The following is a 20,567-nucleotide window of genomic DNA, read 5'->3' as shown; positions in this document are numbered from 1 at the left end:
TTTTTTAGGTTTTACTGACAACTTTTTCTAAAAAAAAATAAACTTACCCTCTAATTACGTTGATAGCCTCAATTTTTATGCACACTTTTTAGTGGTACTGAGGTTTGAACCCAGAGCCATGCTTACTATGCCTGTGCCCCTCGGCCTGTTTTGCTTTAGTTATTTTCTTAATAGGATCTGACGTTTTGTTTTATTTTGTGTTGGTTGGTTGTGAGGCTTGACCTCAGCCTGGGCACTGTCCCTGAACTCTTCCTCAAGGCTAGTGTTCTACCACTTGAGCCACAGCGCCACTTCTGGGTTTTATGTGTTTGTTTGGGCTTGTACCTCAATCCTCCTATCTATGCCTCCCATGTAGTTGGGATGGCATGTGCATGCTGCCATGCCCAACTTACTGGTGTGGGGCTTTCAGTTACTTGTCTTGCACTGGCTGGCTTGAATTGCAGCTCTCTGGGATTACAGATTACTGCACCAGCCCAAGTTTTTAATAATGTAATTAAAGTAATAAAGATTCAATGCTTGCAATAGCTAGGTTATTGGTAGATTATTGATTACAGAAGAATAATTATTAGTTGAGCACTAGTGCTTCATGCTTATAATCCTACTTAGAAAGTTGAGACTGGATGATTCCCATTTTAAAGCCATAAAATTCCTTGAGAATCCAACTTCAAAACTTAACAAAAATCTAGGCTTAAATTGTACCTTCAGTGATGGAGCCCCAGCCAAGCCAGCATGAGGCCCTGAGTTTAAAGCTCAGTCCTGGCCAAACTCCCCCTTCATCCCCCCAAAAACCAAACAAAAAAACCCCAAAAACCCAAACACGGGTATTAGCATGTTAATATTTGGAAGCTGAGAAGTGTTAACCCCTTCATTTAGTACATGAAAACACTGAAGTTGTGAGCTCAGACAGGCTGTACCAACTCATCCTGTACTTTTCCCTTACACACTGCTTCCCTGGGCCTCAGTTGTTATAAATAGCAATCTGAAGATTATAGCTTGCTTTGGATCATACCAGAAAAAGTATTTGAGACTTCTTTCAAAAACCACATGTATTTTCCTAAGAATCCCAGGAAGTAGTTGTCACTTAAGAGTCCTGCGTCTGTTGGCTACTAATTGGGTGAACCTGCTAAAACCAAACTAATCTCAGTTTCATGGGTATGTATTTTAAGGAATATCACAACTCATTGTGAAGGTCAAAATTACAAATAAAAACTGTACTAGTGAACCTGGCACTAGAGATTCACACCCATAATCCTAGCTACTTAGGAGGCTGAGGATGGGAGGATTGTAGTTCCAGGCTAGCCCAGGCAGAAAAGTTTGGCAGACCTCTTTTCAACCAATAGTTGAACACAGGGTCAGTTAAAGTCTGAGTCTCCATTTCAGTGAAAGAAGCTGAGCACAATTGCACACACCTGTCATTCCAGCTGCTGTTGGAAACAAAAGAATAGGAAGATTGAGGTTCAGGTGTGCTCCCAGTCAAGAAAGAGACCCCATCAAAAACTAGTGCAAACAAGGACTGGACACATTGCTCAGTGGTAGATTTCTTTCCTAGCAAGTTTGAGACCCTGAGTTTACTACCACAATAAAATAAAATTCACACCCACAAAAGTGTATCAGACATCTAAATTCAGTGTACTTTAGGTTTCTGGGTACTTAGATCATAACCATTAATCCACGGTGTTAAAACATGTCTTTGTTTAGATACAGTGTCTTAATTTGCCCTCAAATGTCAGAAGCATGATACTGGGAAAAAAGTATTGGCTATGAGACTAGAGCTGAGCTGCAACTTCACTATTGGTTGGGAAGCAGACAGTCTCTGCCTGATTACTCGTTTGTAAAGTGAGGATGGTAAACAGCACATGGTGTGTGTATGTGTGTATGTTAGTGAAGGAAAGCATAGAAGATATTCCAGTAGATATCCTACCTCAGTTGATGGTGAAAATTTAACTAGTTACGTGTCTGTGCTCACTTCCAGATGCTACAAGCTGAAGAAACCTCCAGCACCTCTCAGTTGAATGAGCTAATGATGGCTTCACAGTCAACATTACTGGCCCAGGACCCTCGGGAGAGGACTGCGGATGGAATTGAGCTTACCGGGACATTCCTCATCAATTTAGAAGGTAAGAAGCATGTGATAGCAGCAAGTAGTGTCTAGAGAACTGAGTTATCCAGCTTTCAGTGTGCACTATTCTAGGGGCTCATAGGGACTTGAAATATGTTTGTATGGAAAGTGTCTAAGCCAGACCTCAAGTGTCCTTGCTGATGACCTTGGGAAGTGAAGGCTAATGATAGAAGACGAATTCACTTGTTCTGAGTGACCGTCTATGTCTGTGTCATCTGCTTTACTCTCATTTCCCATCCGTGTCCCTGAACTTTGATACAGTGTCCTAGGATCTATCTTACCTAGTACCTATCTTACCTGCCCAACCCTGCAGTACTGATTCTGAAATGTCCTCATCCATAGCCCAAATTAGAGTAGGACTTAACCATGCTCTCACAGCAGCTGCAGATAGCTTTATAGGGTACTTTGTCAACTTGGTTTATCTGCATGAATAGGAGCAAAGAAAGGTGGGATAGAATTAGTAGAGTAGGCAGCAGGTGTTGTAATAGATTTCAGGTGCCCGTGAGAGACAGGAAGCTAACTTGCAGGTGTCATCTGAATTTCAGGCTTGGCAGTAAGTACTCTCTCTATGAAGATCTGGCTTCATCTGATTTTCAAAAACTTGGATGGGGAGTATTAGGATCGAAGCTAGGGCTGTGGGCATATATGGGCCCTCTCCCATATGAGTTGTGTACCAAACCCCACCTGTTTTTTCTTTAGGCAGGTTTTGCTTTTTGCCCAGGCTGGCCCCAAACTCAAGATCTTCCTGCCTCTATCTCCCAAGATCTAGTCACAATCTTAACCTAATTTTTTTTTTTTGCGTGACTAGAAATAATTCTCTTGTACTATATTTTTCACAATCAGTGTAATATCTAAGTTTTAGTATTAGATAAAGGCCTTTTTGCCAATCCAAGAAGTTTTGAAGTAGTCACAGTCATTTAGGATATTAAAAAAAATCCTGTCACAAACACTGGTGGTTCATGCCTGTAATCCTAGCTGTTTAGGGGACTGAGATTTAAGGATTGCAGTTCAAAGCCAGCCTTAAGCAGCAAAGTCCATGACACTCTTATCTCCAATTAACAGCAAAAATATTGGAAGTAGAATTGTGGCTCAAGCGGTAGAGCTCTAACCATGAATGAAAAAGCCAATCAGTTAAGCCCCATGCATGTATGCACGCATGTATGCAAAAGTCCTTAGTCAAGTGTATGTATCTGGAGAGGCAATGTGACCCATCAGAACTATACTTGGGCTGAGAGCTAGAAAGCCTGCTCTGCCTGAGCAGGTACAGAACTCGGTGACTTGGGTAAAAATCAGCTAGTTTGATCCCATAGGGCCTCCCTCCCTCCTTGGCTGTCTTCATTCGCCAAGTAATGTCATCCTTGTGGCAGGTTACTAGCCAAATGATGCAGAAGCTATCACAGCAGAAAGTCTTAGAAAAAGGAGCCCCAACTAAACCAATTAGGCAGTAGTGAAACAAAATGAAATGGTCTATTTGAAATACTCCCCCTGTATTTTTGTCTATAGGTGGTGATATTCGTGAAGAGTCTTCATATAAAGTAATTGTTGTGCCAACTTCTAAAGAAAAATGTCCCCGCTGCTGGAAGTACACTGCGGAGTCTGCAGACACACTGTGTCCCCGATGTGCAGAGGTGGTTGGTGGAAAGTAAGACTGGTGCTAGCAGCTTTCTGGGAACACTCCCAAGAGTACTGATGGGATGCATTAGGTCAGAAAGAAATACAAGGTTTAGATAAGGAGTGGAAAAGTAATTACTAAAGGATGAGGTCAAAATGAAAACTATAAAAGAAGTATTTCCTGCTTCCTGAGAAATAATGATGTATATATATACATGTGGATATACATATGTATCTGTATACATATATGTATCTGTATCAGACTTATTCAGAACATGGACACTGAATATACTGCTTCCAATATGGCTCCACAGAATATGTTTTATATTTTCTAAAAACCTTTTTTGACTCAGTGTTTTAAGTTCTTGATGTCTGAAAATAAAGGCACTCTGGAAAACTAGTGAGTGATGTCAATGCAGTGTTGGGACGGTGAACAGGTGGCCTGCATGAGTGGGATGGGTGGCCCCCGAGGTGAGACGTCCTCTGACCTTTCAACAGCCAGTGACTGACTGCTGCATCGGACCTTTCAACAGCCAGCGACTGACTGCTGCATCGGACCTTTCAACAGCCAGCAACTGCTGCTTAGGGGAAAAATCACCACATTTATTCTTTAAGAGGAGAAATTTCTTAATACTTACGTCTGTGAGTGTTAAACAAGAAAGCTGAAAATTTATTTCACTAATATACAAGAAGTTCACAACAATGAACACAGAAAATAGCAATATATACAGAATTTCACTCTGCTTACAGTACAACAGATAAAAGAACATTTTATAAACAATCCAGTATAGGATTAAAATCTTTCTGAGAATGGCTAATTGACTCAGCAGACATTTATCTGTTAGGAGCTCAGAAACCCTCCGCCCCATTCCTGTTACCAGGAGAGGCCTGTACCTCTGCTCTGGGGCACTGTGAAAGTATTTGTCTCTTATAAATGAGGAGGACCACAGCAACTGCCAAATGAACATAATCGGCGTAAGCTTTTTATTATTAAATCTTAACTTTTCTTGTGATTTTAAATTACAATTCATCAGTTTTTAAAAAGGCAATTTAAAAGGATTGACTTTGATCTTAGATGAAATGTTATAAAACACAGATTTTTTTCCCCCCTTTTTCTAAATCTGAAGCATTTAGGAGCCTGGTGCTATATACTTCCTTATGTACATTTATCTACATCTCCTTTACCTACTTCTCTATGTCTAGGTGTAATTTGTAGTTATAATTATTTGAACACCTCTTTTTTCCTTTAGCATTATAAAGTAGACGTTAGCAGTGTAAAAAGTATGTAACTTTAAGGAAGGGAGTGTCTGTAGGAAACACTCGTGGTTATTGGCTTCTCTGAACCTGGGCTACCTGTATATGCCTATTCTATGTAAAACCTAATTCTGCTATTTGTAGCTCTTTGTGTAATAGAATGTATACATAGATATTAAATTATTTTTTTTTTTGTGGTCCTGAGGATTGAATCCAGGGCCTTCTAAATTTTTTGGGCTGGCCTGAAACTTGAGATCCTTCTGGGTCTGCCTCCCCAGTAGGTGGAATTATAGGCATGTGCCACCATGACCTGCTTCATTTTTCTTTCTTGTTATCAGATTTATTTTAAAAGCCCTTAGTGAAGCAGTAAAATATTTAACTGCTTTTCCTAACCATTAAACCCAGAATTCAGGTTTTGTATACGTTAAGTTTTATGATGACAAATCTAATAGACTCAATGATTTGTTGAAAGAGTTCTCTGAACCATATTTCAGCTTTTTCTTCAGTATCCCTAGATTTGATTATGGAACCTTCCAGAGTAAGTTTTTATTACTATCTAAAATGCAAGTTCACCCTCCCCCCAAAAAAAGTATAAATGGAATTAGTAGTATCTATAACCCCAAGTTTCTTTGACCACCCTCCTAAATTCATACTACTTTGAGAGTATTTTGAGAATCACAGGAAAAACTAATTCCTTAGAACACATGTAACAAGCGACTACATGAAGCTCAATGCGCTTACAGGATTCTAGGCTGTGTCTGGCAGGGGGAGGGGAGATCAGTGAGGCAGGAGGATGGACCAGCTCAGGCTTTTCCCCGTGCTGCTTCTCTATGCCACCCGCACCTCAGACTCAACATGTCTACCACAGCCACTCAACACCTGAGATATTTTTCTTTCTAGACTTGAAAGTTGATAGCTACATAAACAGTTAAGTCGGGTCTTGCTTGAATGTGATCTTTTAGTAAAAAAAATTCACGTTTGGATATTATATCCTTGAAGGAAGTCCTCCTCAACTGTGCTCAATGCTAGAAATGGCTTTACAAGAAGCGAAGAAACCAAGTTCTGTATCATATGCGTGACTATGAAAAGCTGTGACCCATACCGTAGCTGCACAGTGTGTCTTCATTCCAAACACGCACCACAATACATACTTGTATTTGTGGAGTTCAACACACTTCTTACAGACTTTTGGTTAGTTTGGTTTGGATCAAAAAATATTTATTTAGCACTTGGACTGCTCTAGGCACTGTAGGGTACAAAATTAGTTGTACTGTATCCTTTCAACCCGGCTGTGAGGTAGGTTTGCTAAAGCTAGAGTATCAATAAGCACTTTTCCTGAACATTCTCAAGGACAGATTACACTACCAACCCTAGAAGCAGACATTTCTAAACACTTGTAGGAAAAATAAAGGTGGACTGAAGTATTTTAGAATCCCCTCCCCTTTCTACATAAGTTTTACAAGATAATACATTTTTTTTTTTTTACAATTTCCTGATGTGGATACAACTTGGGCAAATACATCATAGTGATTTTGCTGCATTTGCATCCCAGATCCTCTGTTTTGGCAAGGACTACAAGTTACGGGTGCTACCCGTGTCCCTTCTGAAGGCCTCAAACTCCTTCCTCTCCTCCTCAGATGGCAGCACCTTGGAAAGATGCCTGGCAACACCCAGCACACCCAGGAAGAGAGCTGTGCCAGAAGCAGCCTGTTAGCAAACTTGCTCAGCACTTTTAAAGGAAAGCAGGATGTTCCTCTGACTCTGCATATTGTGACTGGACATGAACACATTTAAATCTTGTCACAACAAGAGGATGAAATGTAGGCTTCTATAAGAACATAATCGATAAATTATAACCAATTTAAATAGCAAAGTTTAACAACAAAACTACTGAAGGGTTTGAATTAAAAACAAACAGTAAACATCTGTATTGTTAAGTATAGTATAATTAATATTTGTTCATATTTTATCTCCAGTATTAACCAAAGGAGTGGATTTTACCCAAGATTGCACTTTTTGAAAGTAATATATATTTTTATTTTACAAAAACAGAAAATGATATATTCCATAAAATTCCAGCTCTTACTATGTAAAATGGCCATGCACTAATTCACGTTTTAGTCACACAAGTTTAGACTATTTTCAATAGGTAAGTGTCATAAAGAAGGAATACATATGGCTTCCACAGCTTCAATAAGGTGCAAGGCTAGACTATACTGCCCGTGGTTTTCTGGCAACAGCTCCATTACTTTATTTACTAGTTTAGCGGTTGTTGTAATGGGCACTTCAGTGTTTTGAAGATCCTGAGGGTTCTGTAAATCAAACACAAAATAACCCATTAGTCATGCACTACCAGTCAATAATGGTGAATGGCTTAAGACATTGCAATAGGTATTTCCCAGTTAAAACACAAAACAAAACATTATACTCTAAATTGTAGCTCTGTATGTGTGTGCGTGTGTGTGTGTTTGGTAATAAGAGTCTCACAGACTTTCCTACTGGGCTGGCTTCAAACCCAGATCCTCAGATCTCAGCCTCCTGAGTAGCTAGGCTTCTAGGTGTGAGCCACCAGTGCCCAGTGGCTCTCATTCTACTGTACTTACCATTGCCTTCAGCCAAGTGCAGAGTGTGGGTGGCAGTCGAGCCAGCAGCTCCATCCCTTCTTTGGTCTGGGTGTGGAGGAGTGCATAAGCCAGCCTCTGCCCTGTCAGCACCAGCAGCTGAGAGGCCAGCACCTCTTTGTCATGGACCTGCAGAATGGCCTGCAGTGTGAACAAGGAGAAATAATACAGTGAGCACCAAGCAGTCATCTATTCTAGAAAGTAACTGCCAGTGAGGAGATCCTAGTTGACTTTTTAGCAGTGGCCTTGTATATACCCAAGGAAACTTAGCATTTAAACCTGACTCTCCAACATGGGCCCTAGTTTTCCTTTATTACATAATTTTTCAATGCAGGAGAACTGTATAATGTCTTACTTTCAAGTGTTTGACAAAGAAGGGATTACGGTATGTAAGATCATGTCATGAGTGCTGACAGCCTCATGAATGTACCGTGAATGACCGTGGGCACGACACTGTCCGTGCTGGGGTCCCCCAGCCCCCCTCCTCACGTCATATTTCGTTACTCCTGTGTTTGACAAGCACACCGGGTTTTCTAGTCCTCCACCCACCCAAGCTAGCCCCTGCCTTGGGCCTTTGCATGAATATACTCTGTACTTCTCTCGTTTTCTGAGTGGCTGGCTGCGTCTTACCTTGGGGATTCAGCAGTTGTGCTCTCTCACTACCTGCTATGGCCCTGTTTATTTTCTTCATAGCATGTAATGCTCAGAACACAATTTATCATGCTCTTCTCCCCCTCTGGAAGACTATCAATTTCATGAAGAATTGCCTGTTTTGTTTACAGATTTATCCTTGTATACTGAGCATGCCTGGAACACTTAGGAATTTACTTATTTTATTTTTTATTGTGAAAATACTGTACAGAGCAGTTACAATTACATGGGCAAAATAATGAGTACATTTCTTATCAAGCATTGTTGCCTCCTCCTTTGTTTCCCCTTCCCATCCCCACCTCTGCACTACTCTCCCCCCACTTAGGAATTTATTTAGCTACAATTTGTATTCCTTTTTTTCTACATTTTTGCCTCAAAGTTCTAACAAAAAAGCAAAAAGCTGTTCTGGAGACTTTACTGACTGCGCCACCCATTGGCTTTGTAACCTCAGCCTCATTAGCATTCCCGAGTCATTATTACCTCTTCTGCTAAGTGGTCAACTCCGTGGTTGTAGAGCTCCCCCACATAATGCCTTCGAACTACATCTTCGTTAACTTGAAGGTGATGGGATAAGTCCATGGCCAACCCTGGCCAGTCTGGGTCTTTCCCAGGAGTAGTTGCTGCCTCTTCTGAACAGTCCTGGTCCTTGGCCACTGAATGCTGGGCCTGAACAGCTGCACTAACAACTTTCAACAAGAACTTGAGAATGGAGAGAGACAGAGCAGTGCTTCATTAGTATGGGTTTTCTGTCAGTGACTCTTTCATTAAAACTTTCACTGTCCAGAAAAATGGAAACTAGCTCTTGAGAATACCTCATTCTTTTGAAGGACAGCTAGATTTTTGCTATCCTCTTTTTCTTCCCAAGAAACAAGAATGAAATCCAGTAACAGTAAATTACCTGTTGTCGTATAGAAATAAAATTTGGATCCATTTCCCCACTTGGTAATAACTGAATTGAAGTTAGGTCTTTGAAAAACGCATTTTTTCCCTAAATAGAAGGAAATGAAGAAAATGCTGATTACGAGTTATTAAGGGAGGAAAAAAGAAAAGATTTTTAAAAACAAGTCACTGAATTATGAATAGTTTATGGTTGACTTTAACTCTTTCTGTAAACAGTAGCATTGAACAGTTCTACTACTTAATTTTTTATGACAGTAATAAAGTATGTGGGGGGCAGCCAGTGGTCCCCAATGGCCACCTCCTCTAGGGTATTCATGCCATAGACCATTCCATCCTCTAGACTGGGGGCTGGTGACAGCACATCACTCCCAAGAAAGGACTGTGGCTTCTGCCTTGAGCACTCATACATGTGAGGGAAGACAGCAACCTTGAGCTGCCCTATGGAGAGAAACATATCTATGGCAAAGAACTTAATCCTGCCAACAGGCCCAGAAGTGGCTCACTGTCCCCATCCCAGTTGAGCCTTTACATGAAGCAATATCCCACGTCAATATGCTAACTATAACTACGTGAGACATTATGCAAGAAGCATCTAGATACAGTCAGATACCTAACCCAAAAATTGAGGTTAGAAGCCAGGTGGTGGTACATGCCTATAATTCCAGGTCCAGACAGGAGGATGATTCTGAGCACATCCTAGGCTACAGAGTAAGATTCTATTTCAAACAAAAACCCTAGGCTGGGGATATAGCTCAATGGCAGAACACTTGTCTACCATATTCAAGGCTCTGCATTTGATCCCTACCACTGAAAAGCAAACAAATACAATTATTAGTGGTTTTCAGCCACTAAGTTTTGAGATCAACTGGTAAGCAGTAATAGTACTAAGCCTATGTAATCTAAATCTTTTTAAAAAAGTATTTGTTGACTCATTTAAAATATCTTAAGAGTTAAGTAGAGTAAGTCAGAAAAATCAGGAGTATCAGTAGATAGTACACAAGAAGTTCCTAGGCAGGAAATGTACTACAGAACAAAGAGCATTGATCTTTAAGTCAGAAGACCAAGTGTCTATCTCAAAACCCACCATTTTCAATCAGATTATACCTTGGGCAAACGACCCTACCACAACTGGTTATTATTTTACTGTTTATGGTACTGGGATTGAACCTAGCAAGTACTCTACCACTTGAGCAATGCCTCCCTCTCCCACCCCGCCACACATACCTTGAATTTTTCTTTTGAAAATAAAGTATCCTGAGCATTTTCAGATATAGCTTCCACATCTTAGATGTAGAGGTCTAAAACTATACTATTTATTATTTACCATGTGGCAAACTTGTTAATAGGTACTTTCTGTTGAATATGTTAATTAACTCATGCGGAAGGCACTAAAACCATCAATCATCCAAGACAGGGAATTCAGGAGGCAAAGCAAAGTTGAGTCAGGACACAACAGGGTGAGAGTCTGCAGATCTTACATATGAGGAACCCTAAGTCCCTTAGGGCATTCAAAGAAAGATATATGAACTACGTAGGTCACACAGAACTGAACAACTTTTATTTAGTAAGAAAATCTGCGTGTCTGCTACCCTGCCACACTTATATGGCTCTCAGGTCTTTTGGGACATTCACTTACCTTACTATCGAAAAGTGCAAGTGGCTTCACAGTCTTCAGAGAGAAGCGCATGACTGCGTAGAGGATGGAGCAGAGGATGGAATGGTGCTCCACCAGTGGGTAGTGGATGTGCTTCTGCTCGAGGGCCAGTTCCACTATGGAGATTGGGCCTTCCACAGAGAGCCAAGCATCCTCAGTGTCCAGGACAGGCACTTGCATTTCATCCCTGCTAACGTCTGCCTAAGGGTTTGCAGAATGCAGGACTGAATTAAGAACTGGACAAATATAGTCTACTAATATCCTGATGACTTCCTGAAGCAAAGCGTAAACCCATGTTCTATACCCCCATGATAGTAAAAGAATATCAAGTCTAATAAGAATACTACTATTGTTGGACTTAAATCAGTCTCAAAATGAAAAATAATCTCATCACAGCAGTCTTTTCTTAAGGCCAGTGAAGTTCAGATTACTTAATATCTTAGTCACCACTCAGAATGAAGGGTCTCACTACACAGCCCAGACCGGTCTTGAGCTGCCTTAGCCTCCTTGACTGCTTAGATTACAAATATGCTGCCATAGCTGGCTAGAATATACCACTTTTACCTCTAGTAATGTCTGAAGAAGGTCTAAACAGGAGCCCAGGAAAGATGTCATTGCTGTGTCACTCATCCCCACATCCTGTTTCAAAATGGAACATAATCAGTCCTGAACCAAAACAGCTATTAGCAGCAGAAAACAAGAAGATTCCACACATCTGTTCACCCTACTCTACTCTGAACAGACAAGAATTTGAAGTCATAGGCATATTTAAGTTCCCTAAAAAAAAAAAAATTAGTGTTCTCCTTTATTATCCTAAAATTGTGCTACTGAGAAGTAACACAGATAATGCTAATAAAAATGTATGCTAAAAAAAAGTTGTGTTCTAGGAAGGCGTGCAGCTCAATGGTAGAACATGTGCTTAGACTATACAAAACTATGGGATCAGCCCCCAGCATATACACATAAAAGGGTACAAAAAACTAGTATTCTTTGTGTATTATAAAGACACTTCCACATTGCTACTCAACTTACCAAGAAATAGATACAGGTAATACAGAGACATGAGACATGAAATATTATCATCAAAGAGCCTTGTCTGTTTTCACTGTATCTTGAGAGACTAAACTGAACCTTCTGAACAAAACTAAAATTCCTTAGCTTGAGAACTACTAGATTCATGCTGTGGGCAGCTAGTTAATGAGGGCTAGAGTCCTGTGTCCCAGCATTTCTTAAGCCATTTTTAATAATATTTCAAAGTTTTGAGTAAAAGTTCTGAGTGAAAGTAGCCATAAGTACAAGCACAGTATCTGTCGATTAGAACTCTATTTAGAGCAATGTTGTATTTGAACAATGGCTATTACATATGTGAAGATTAAGGAAACTACTCAAATGCCTCTGACTCAATGTGATGCTGGATTAACATGTGGGAGGCATAGCGTGTTACTGTACCATTCAAAGTCCAAAGATGAATGTGTCTTAAGAAAACTTAAACATGCTAACTTCACAGTCTGGAAAGGTGAATTAAAATTGGCCATAGTTCATGACCACTTCCTTAATATATTAGTTTCTATTTCTCTTATCTCCTGCTGTGTCATCCAAATGCTAAAAGGCATAGTTCACCTCTTCAGTTAATCAAGTACAACGTTAAGTTTAGGATTAACAACTGTACTTGTATAATTAAGAGATTCACTTACCCTTCGGCATAACCTATCCTTTGGTGATTTTCCAACCTGAGACAAAAAGGACACAAAATATTGTAATATTTAAAATTTAAATAAAAAGGCACTACAATAGACTAGGCATTTAAAAGTAATCAGACTTACAAACTACAAATACAACAGTAAGTGTATGTGACCTATAAATAATTGGTTACCAGTAGGTCCAATTAATTTTATAATGGAATTCACAAGTATATCACAAAAACATGACATTGAGCTTGTAATCATTTTCAAAAATTTTATAAACATGTTTTGTGTGTATAAGTACTGTGCGTATGTATGTATGTGTGTATTTTGGGACAGGGTCTCACTATATAATCCTTGAATTCAATATGTTTCTGCCTCAGTCTCCTGAGGGCTGGAATTACAGGCCTGTATGACAACCTCAGCTAAAATAATAAACTTTTGAGCTAAAAAAAGTTTCTGCTAGGTGTGGTGATATACTCCTGTAATCCTAGACCTCAGGGGCATCAGGCAGGAGGATTTTGAGTTTGAGGCCAGCCTGAGCTACATAATAAGACACAGGGAGAGGAGGAAAAAAAGAAAACAAAACAAAAACCTCTAAAAATGTAAAATAACTGTGTTGTCTTAAGAATGCAGAACCATACTCAAGGCTTGTCGATACAGATGAAATAGTTTTAACAGAAAGATGGAGAACACTCTTAACACAGACAAGCTTGTCTACTTTAGCTCATCTTTCCAGCTGCAGAAGATTTCCTTGATTCAGTTGGTGCTTATTAGGATTCAACTCTATATATGTCTCCAGGGGGAAGAGGAGGTGAAAACAGTGCCCTCAGGAGCACTGCTCCACAAGTCAAGAAACTCACAGAGTGCAGTGGAGTCTGATACCAGTCTTCCTCCCCTCATTACTCTTAACATAGTGCACAGACTCTGGGCAACTAAGCTCAGCCCAATCCAATCTTATGATGCCAGAATATTGCTAGAATCATCCTTTAAAACATATCTGAGCATGTAACTTATAATGAACCAATGTGTTCAGTATCAAGCAATGGGCTCTATTTACTGAGCCCTTTGAGCTAAGCAGAGACGAATGCTAAGCAGTTCACATGCACTAGAAAATTCAAGCACTGTCTGCAAAGGAACAGCTTCCAGCTCAGATGATTTTATCAATTATTTTTATTTTTGGTGGTACTAGTTTTACTCAGGAGCTTGCATTTGTTAGACGAGCACTCTACTGCTTGAGCTACACTTCCAGCCCTTTTTGCTGCAGTTATTTTTCGAACAAGGCCTCGTGCTTTTTGCCTGGGAGCTAGCGGCAGACCTGATCCTCCTCCCTGTGCCACTGAGGCACGTGGGCTTGCAGGCCTAATTCATCATGCTCAACTCATTTGTTGAGATGGTAGTCTCACTAACTTTTGCCCTGATTTACATTTCTGCCCTCTTCTTCCTGAGTGCTAGCTACAAGTCAGGCATGAAGCACAGTGCCCACCTCAACTTTGTGGGCTGAATATGAACTGTCCTCCATAGGCTCGTGTGTTGAATGCTTGGTTTCCAGCTAGTGGTGCTCTGTATACTTTGGGCTTTGAGGGTTTCCAATCCCTTACTACCCCACCCCTCCCCTTCTCCGCCTTCCTATCTGCCACGAGGTGAGCAGCTTCCTCCTCTAGTATGGTCCTACCACAATGGTCTGCCTCATCACAGCTCAGAATCAAGACAGCCAAGGACTACGGACTGAAATCTCTGAAATTATGAGCTAAAATAACCTACTCCTCCTTTACATTGTTTATGCCAGGAATTTTGTTACAGCCCCTTATACACCTAGTTTCTCTTTTATTGTGACAGCCTATGATCTAGATAGCTCTCTGAATCCCGCCAGTCACCTCCAGTACTGGACTACATTTTCTTCTGACCTGCTTTTCATTGTTTCATAAGTACTCATCTACCAAACTTCAAGTAAGAAGTTTTATCGCTTCTCTTCTTTTTGCACTCCCAAAATTCCTTATGTTACTTTCTCCTATTATTCTCTTAAAAGAGGGCAGTCAGAAGTGATGCAGAATAAGAAATCATCACAAGGACCAAAAGAAGCAAGTTACAGGGAAGTAATTAAGCAGGCAAGGAAGGGAAACACAGAAAGGATGGTTAGATTTTTTGTGTGTGTATGAAATGCTAAAGATGTTTAATATTAAGACCGTGTGCATACTAAGTAAGTATGTGCTCTACCACTGAGCTGTAGCCCCAGACTCACGATAGTTAGAAAATTGTCAATGCCATCACACAGAGCAATTATTTTTGGTCATTGGGCTTGAACTCAGGGCCTGGGCGCTGTCCTTGAGCTCTTTTTTTTTTGGGGGGGGTCCAGTCGTGGGGCCTGAACTCTGGGCCTGGGCTCTGTCCCTCAGCTCTTCAGCTCAAGGCTAGCACTCTACCACTTGAGCCACAGCGCCACTTCCGGCTTTTTTTTTCTTTTTGCTTATGTGGTGCTGGGGAATCGAACCCAGGGCCTCAGGCATGCAAGGCAAGCGCTCTACCACCATCCCAGCCCATCCTTGAGCTCTCTTTGCTCAAGGCTAGCACTCTACTACTTTGAGCGACAGTGCCACTTCCAGTTTTTTGGTAGTTACTTGGACTTTCCTGACTAGGCTGGCTTCAAACCACGATCCTCAAATCCTAGCCTCCTGAGTAGGTAAGATTACAGACATGAGCCACAAGGTGCTGGCATCAAAGCATTTTCAAGGGAAGCAGTGACCCAACCAAAGGTGTCTGAGTTGTGATGCTAAACATGACATCAGAGTGGTTGGTATACTGGCGATTCTCTTGATTCACTTAACTGATGCCAGATTAGTCTACTATCTTGACTAGTCTGTAAAAAGTACTAACTAACTGGTCTCTCTGGCTACGCAGCTTGATGCTGGACAGATATCCCAGTTGGCAAACAGATTCTCATCCTAGTAATTAAATTCTATGTTCACATGTTATTCCCAATCTACTCATGTGCCTACATAGTTATTGTTATTATGTGACTTAATGAGATATGAATGAGGAAAAATGGAGCTGTTTATATTAAGGCTATGTTGAATACTTTAAAACAATTTGTAGAGAAGAATAAATAACTTTCTAGGGCTGTTGGAAAACATATACTGTTAGGGACAGAAAATTTTAAGATTTTACATTTAGCAAAAGCTTCAAATAAACAGGATCTAGATATGGACAATTTATTATGAATGAGGTTTATTCAAGAAAGCCAAACTAATACTCTAGCCAACTCTATTCCAAGAAAGTATCTTGGGTATAAATGCAGAGATTGGTAAATTAAGCATGTATAGTCATATGTGTGAGTTTAAAGTAAAATGTCAATTCCTTATTTGAATTTATCAGCTATCATGTCTTTTGCCAAAAAATGTCTTTGGACGAGACATTTACTATGCTCTGGTTAGGGATCTTCCTCAGGACATTAAAATGCCAGTACTGGAAATTACATTTAACATAGCATGAATGAACTGAAAAGCCAAAACAAAAAACAAAAACAAACAAACAAACAAAAACCTAAAACTAGTTCAAGCTGGGGGCTAAGGGCTCATGCCTGTAATGCTAGCTACTCAGGGAGACTGAGATCTGAGGATTGTGGTTCAAAGCTAGCCAAGGCAGGAAATCCGAGAGACTCTTATCTTCAATTAACCACCAGAAAACCTCAAGTGGTACGGTAGCCCAAAGTGGTAGAGCACTATAGCCCTGAGCTAAAAGAGCTCAGGGACAGCACCCAGGCTCTGAGGTTCAAGCCCCAAGATTGACCAAAAATAAAAAGGTCAACAAGGCTCAGTGTTAATGATCTTATATCAGTCAACTAAATTAAGGGAACTCATGAGTAAGAAACAACATACAATTCAAAACTATCTTACCTTATCCATCAAGTATGTAGCAGCAGAAAACCTTTTAACCAAGAACGTATTCCACATCATCAGCGCAATGCCTAGAAGGCAGGGTGAAAGCCGAGTGGGAAACAGAAGGCTTATACAGTGTCACTGGATCATACTAGACAAATTACTGTCCTAAGCTAACTGAACTACTATATTTCCTATATCTTATACAGTATTTAGGAAGCTAATGAGCCCTTCATCTTAAAAAAAAATCATGTTAAGTGGTTGTACAGCGGCTATAATTCCATATGTCGGGTTATGAATACAGTAACCCAACTGGTGATATTGTCTTGATCAATACAACCCCACCCCACCCTCAAGTAACATAGTTCAGTTTTTATGATATACAGTGAATTATCATGCTGCATTTACTCTCCCTTCCTCCCTCCATCTGTGTACCCCTCCTTGTCCTTCCCCCTAAACATGTTGCTGCTGCTTGGTATTCATTTTTTAAAGTACTTAATCAGTTTGAAACTCTAATGAAAATCAAAACTAGGCTGTGGAAGAGTATATCAAAATGGCAAGTACGGATAATAAATGACTTACACACCATGAGTGACAAGAAAAAAAGAAAAATCACAGTATCACATAACCTCCAGCAAGGCTTTGTCTGTCTACCTGTCTATTTGTCTGTCTTTGTAAAGCTGGGGATCAGGCCCAGTGTGTATATTAAGCAAGGCTCCACCACTGAGCCAAACATTTTAAATGGTAACACCAAATGCTGGTGATTATGTGAAACAAATGGAGAATAAACTACAGGTAGGGTAAGTTGACAAAATCACTTGGAAAACTCCTTGACAGGATCTACTAAAGCCACATGTCTACCCCACCACCTAGAAATTCTACTCATAAGAAATGAGTAACAAGAGATATGGAGAAGACTAAACATTTGAGACCAGCTTGATTCATAAATTATATTCACTAAACTGTGCCATTAAAATTGTAAGAGCCGACCATATTAGGTAGCATAAACCTAACATTTCAACTTGGGAGACAGATGAAATTACCACTAATGCCCTTTCCCCTTCAGAAGAACATTTTTGCAAGCAGTTAAAATGGCAGTACTTTGCATATGGCAAAACACCTAGATGGTGGGGTGAGCAAATAAAAATTATGAGGATAAATATGTGCACCCTCATATCCTGCTAAAGCAGGTGTTCTCTTTGAATCAATTTTTTTTTCAATACTGGAATCTGAACTCTGAAGGTCTTGTACTTGATAAATAAGCACTCTTGAGCCATGCCACCCAATCGATGACATTTTGGACTTTAGTGCTGGTAGTAGAGATTGAACTCAAGCGTCTTGTGTTGGTAGGCAGGAATAAAATAGACCCTTTTGGCCTTAGTCAGTTTTGCAGGAGAGTCTTGCTGTGTGTATGCCTGGAATGGCCGGCTTTGCTCCCCGCCCACCTCTTGTAACTAAGATGATAGGTGCACCTACCACCCCGCCCCACAGACCCACTCGTTGAGATGAGAGTCTCACAAACATCTAGGTAGGGCTGGCCTGGAGCCACTCCCTCAATCTCTGCCTTCCCAGTAGCAGGGATTACAGGCTGGAGTCATCATACCCAGTTATTGTTTGGGGCAACTATTTACTTACCATTCTGAACATGTGCATTAAGAATGTGCTTCAAGTGTTCTATTGACCTGACAAAATAACGTGCTTCCTTATTAATAGAAGAAAAGAGAGGGAAAAAAGGTTATTTAAGAAGTGCTTTAAATACCAATGGGAGAGACTTCTTACACAAATTTCTGCATAAAGCTATTTAATAATGTTACAATAATAAAATGTTAATTAGGTAGAGGTAGGAGCATAACACATTCAAGGCTAGGTATTTCTGCAACAATTAACAGGCCAGCCTGGGCTACATAGCAAGATCCTGACTCAAAAACCAACCAACCAAGCAATTACATAAACAGAAAACTATGGGATTACTTAGGTATGAAGTAACTTGTGATTAAACAACATGATTAATTCCTCGAATATCCCAGGTCATACATGCTGGAATAAAGATTCAAACTCACTGTGTTTTTGTATACCACCACACAAGTTTTCTCTCCAGTGAATTCTTCAATTTCACACAGATGTGAAAACAATGAGTTTATTCTTATAAATGAAATACCTCCATTCATCATTCAACAAGGTTTACTGAGCAGCCACTATGCACCAAACTTTGAAGCATCAAGGATAAATATATGTACTAATGAGCTCAGAGGCAGCCTTAACATGCCATGTGAGCACACTATGAAGTGTGTTACTATTAAATGCTATGGAGAAAACTTAGAACAGTAGGAAAATATGAACTATCAGAGGGATGTCTTAAGTTCTCTTTAAATATCAGTTTATCTATTAAAACCCAAATACAATGATGATCCACTTTTTTGCTAAATAATTTACCACTGCCAACAAACATGCTGGTGGAAATTGGTAATTCCCAAAGGTAATCAATTGTTTTAAGCCTACTAAAGTAGTATTATGAAATAGGCTGGCACAGGGGTTGAATGGTGCCAGAAAATTAAAAATTAATAGGATAATATAAGCAATTCTTCCAACAATGATTACAGTAATGTAAATACCAGGCATCATGCACAAATATTAATCTATAAACTACTATAAACTTGGGTGATGACCAATGATAGCCTTCGTTTCAGAAGAATTTGAAATAAAGGGTTCAGAGACATTTCCAAAGGTCACATGTGGTGTGTTAAAATGATTAGATATAAGCCAGGCACCAGTGGCTCATGCCTATAATTCTAGCTACTCAGGAGGCTGAGATCTGAGGATTAGGGTTCGAAGCCAGCCTAAGCAGGAAAGCTTACAAGACTCTTATCTCGAGTTAAGAACCAAAATAAAGCCAGAAGTGGAGCTGTGGATCAAGAGGAAGAGCGCTAGCATTGAGCAAAATTGGCAGCTGTGTCTATTATGCAAACAACCTCTGGTTCATAAACCACATGCTCTTGGGTTTTCTTTGTTTTCCTTTTTTTTTTTTTGGTCGGTCATGGGGCTTAAACTCTGGGCCTGGGCGCTGTCCCTGTGGCTCCTCAGCTCAAGGCCAGCATTCTACCTCTTGAGCCACAGCGCCACTTCCAGTTTTCTAGTGGTTTACTGGAGATAAGAGACTCACGGACTTTCCTGACAGGGCTGGCTTTGAAACATGATCCTCACATCTCAGACTCCTGAATAGCTACGATTATAGGCATGAGCCACCAGCGCCTGGCTTCCTTCTTTTTTTTTTAAACACAGATCTTGCTATGTTGCTCAGGCTGGCCTCAAACTCCTGGGCCAAGCGATCATACTGCCTCAGCCTCCAGAGTATATGGGACTACAGGTATTACTCACAGAGCCTGGAGTATCTTCTGGTCAGTCTGTCGTTCCATCTCTCCTCCCTGCCCCTCCTCTCTGCCAATATGGGAGTTTATACTCAGCACCCTGTACTTGCTCAGCTTGCTTCCTTGGATGACTCTCTACCACTTGGGCCATGCCCCTAGTCGGTTAACTGTTACCTTCTTAGACTTGAACTGATTCATTCAGATTTTAAAAATTATTGTATCCTCTGGCTCTAACATTCCTTTTTCCGTAGACTAGAAAAGTGTGCCATTTGGGGCTGGGAAGTTGGCTCAGTGGTACAGTGCTTGCCTTGCATGCATGAGGCTCTGGGTTCGAGTCCTCAGCACCACATAAGCAGAAAAAAGCCAGAAATGGCACTGTGGTTCAAGTGGTAGGGCACTAGCCTTGAGCTGAAGAGCTGAGGGACAGCGCCCAGGCCCAGAGTTCAACTCCCAGGACAGACCAAAAAAAAAAAAAGCGCCATTTAAAAAGTAGAGATCTTAAGACAGTCTCCAGTGGCTTAAGCCTGTAATCTTAGCTACTCAGCAGGCTGAGATCTGAAAATTGCAGTTCAAAGCAAGCCCATACAGGAACATCTGTGAGATTCTGATCTTCAGTTAACACCACCAAGCTTAATAGAGTTCTGGCATTGAGCAGAAATGCTCAGGGATAGCACCCAGGCCCTCAGTTTAAGCCCCAGGATCAACCCCCACCTCCAAAAAAGTAGGTTTTGTTGAGATTTTCTTTTTTTTTTTTTTGGGTCCGGTTGTGGGGCCTGAACTCTGGGCCTGGGTGCTGTCCCTCAGCTCTTCAGCTCAAGGCTAGCGCTCTACCACT

General features: G+C 40.6%; 2 protein-coding genes across 4 annotated transcripts in view; one reads left to right on the top strand and one right to left on the bottom strand.

Moving 5' to 3' along the window:
- Iars2 (isoleucyl-tRNA synthetase 2, mitochondrial) overlaps window positions 1-4,130 on the top strand; it is a 49,267-nt gene extending 45,137 nt beyond the window's left edge. For both annotated transcript variants that reach the window (XM_042681838.1, XM_042681839.1), the window contains exons 22-23: window positions 1,973-2,117; window positions 3,623-4,130. In XM_042681838.1, coding sequence (XP_042537772.1) covers window positions 1,973-2,117; window positions 3,623-3,765 — 288 coding nt within the window. In that variant the 3' untranslated portion in view covers window positions 3,766-4,130. The remainder of the gene's footprint in view (window positions 1-1,972; window positions 2,118-3,622) is intronic.
- Window positions 4,131-4,312: 182 nt separating this feature from the next.
- Window positions 4,313-20,567, bottom strand: part of Rab3gap2 (RAB3 GTPase activating non-catalytic protein subunit 2) — a 76,850-nt gene continuing 60,595 nt past the window's right edge. For both annotated transcript variants that reach the window (XM_042681576.1, XM_042681577.1), the window contains exons 27-35: window positions 18,003-18,069; window positions 16,386-16,456; window positions 12,505-12,540; window positions 11,375-11,449; window positions 10,793-11,011; window positions 9,155-9,244; window positions 8,737-8,955; window positions 7,588-7,746; window positions 4,313-7,296 (exon numbers count right to left, since the gene is read on the bottom strand). In XM_042681576.1, the coding sequence (XP_042537510.1) occupies window positions 7,141-7,296; window positions 7,588-7,746; window positions 8,737-8,955; window positions 9,155-9,244; window positions 10,793-11,011; window positions 11,375-11,449; window positions 12,505-12,540; window positions 16,386-16,456; window positions 18,003-18,069 (1,092 nt within the window). In that variant the 3' untranslated portion in view covers window positions 4,313-7,140. The remainder of the gene's footprint in view (window positions 7,297-7,587; window positions 7,747-8,736; window positions 8,956-9,154; window positions 9,245-10,792; window positions 11,012-11,374; window positions 11,450-12,504; window positions 12,541-16,385; window positions 16,457-18,002; window positions 18,070-20,567) is intronic.

The sequence above is a fragment of the Dipodomys spectabilis genome, unplaced genomic scaffold (assembly GCF_019054845.1).
Source record: "Dipodomys spectabilis isolate Male_0828 unplaced genomic scaffold, ASM1905484v1 ptg000069l, whole genome shotgun sequence".
NCBI lineage: Eukaryota > Metazoa > Chordata > Mammalia > Rodentia > Heteromyidae > Dipodomys > Dipodomys spectabilis.
Note: the sequence above shows the minus strand (reverse complement) of the source record. Positions and strands in the feature narration are given on the sequence as shown.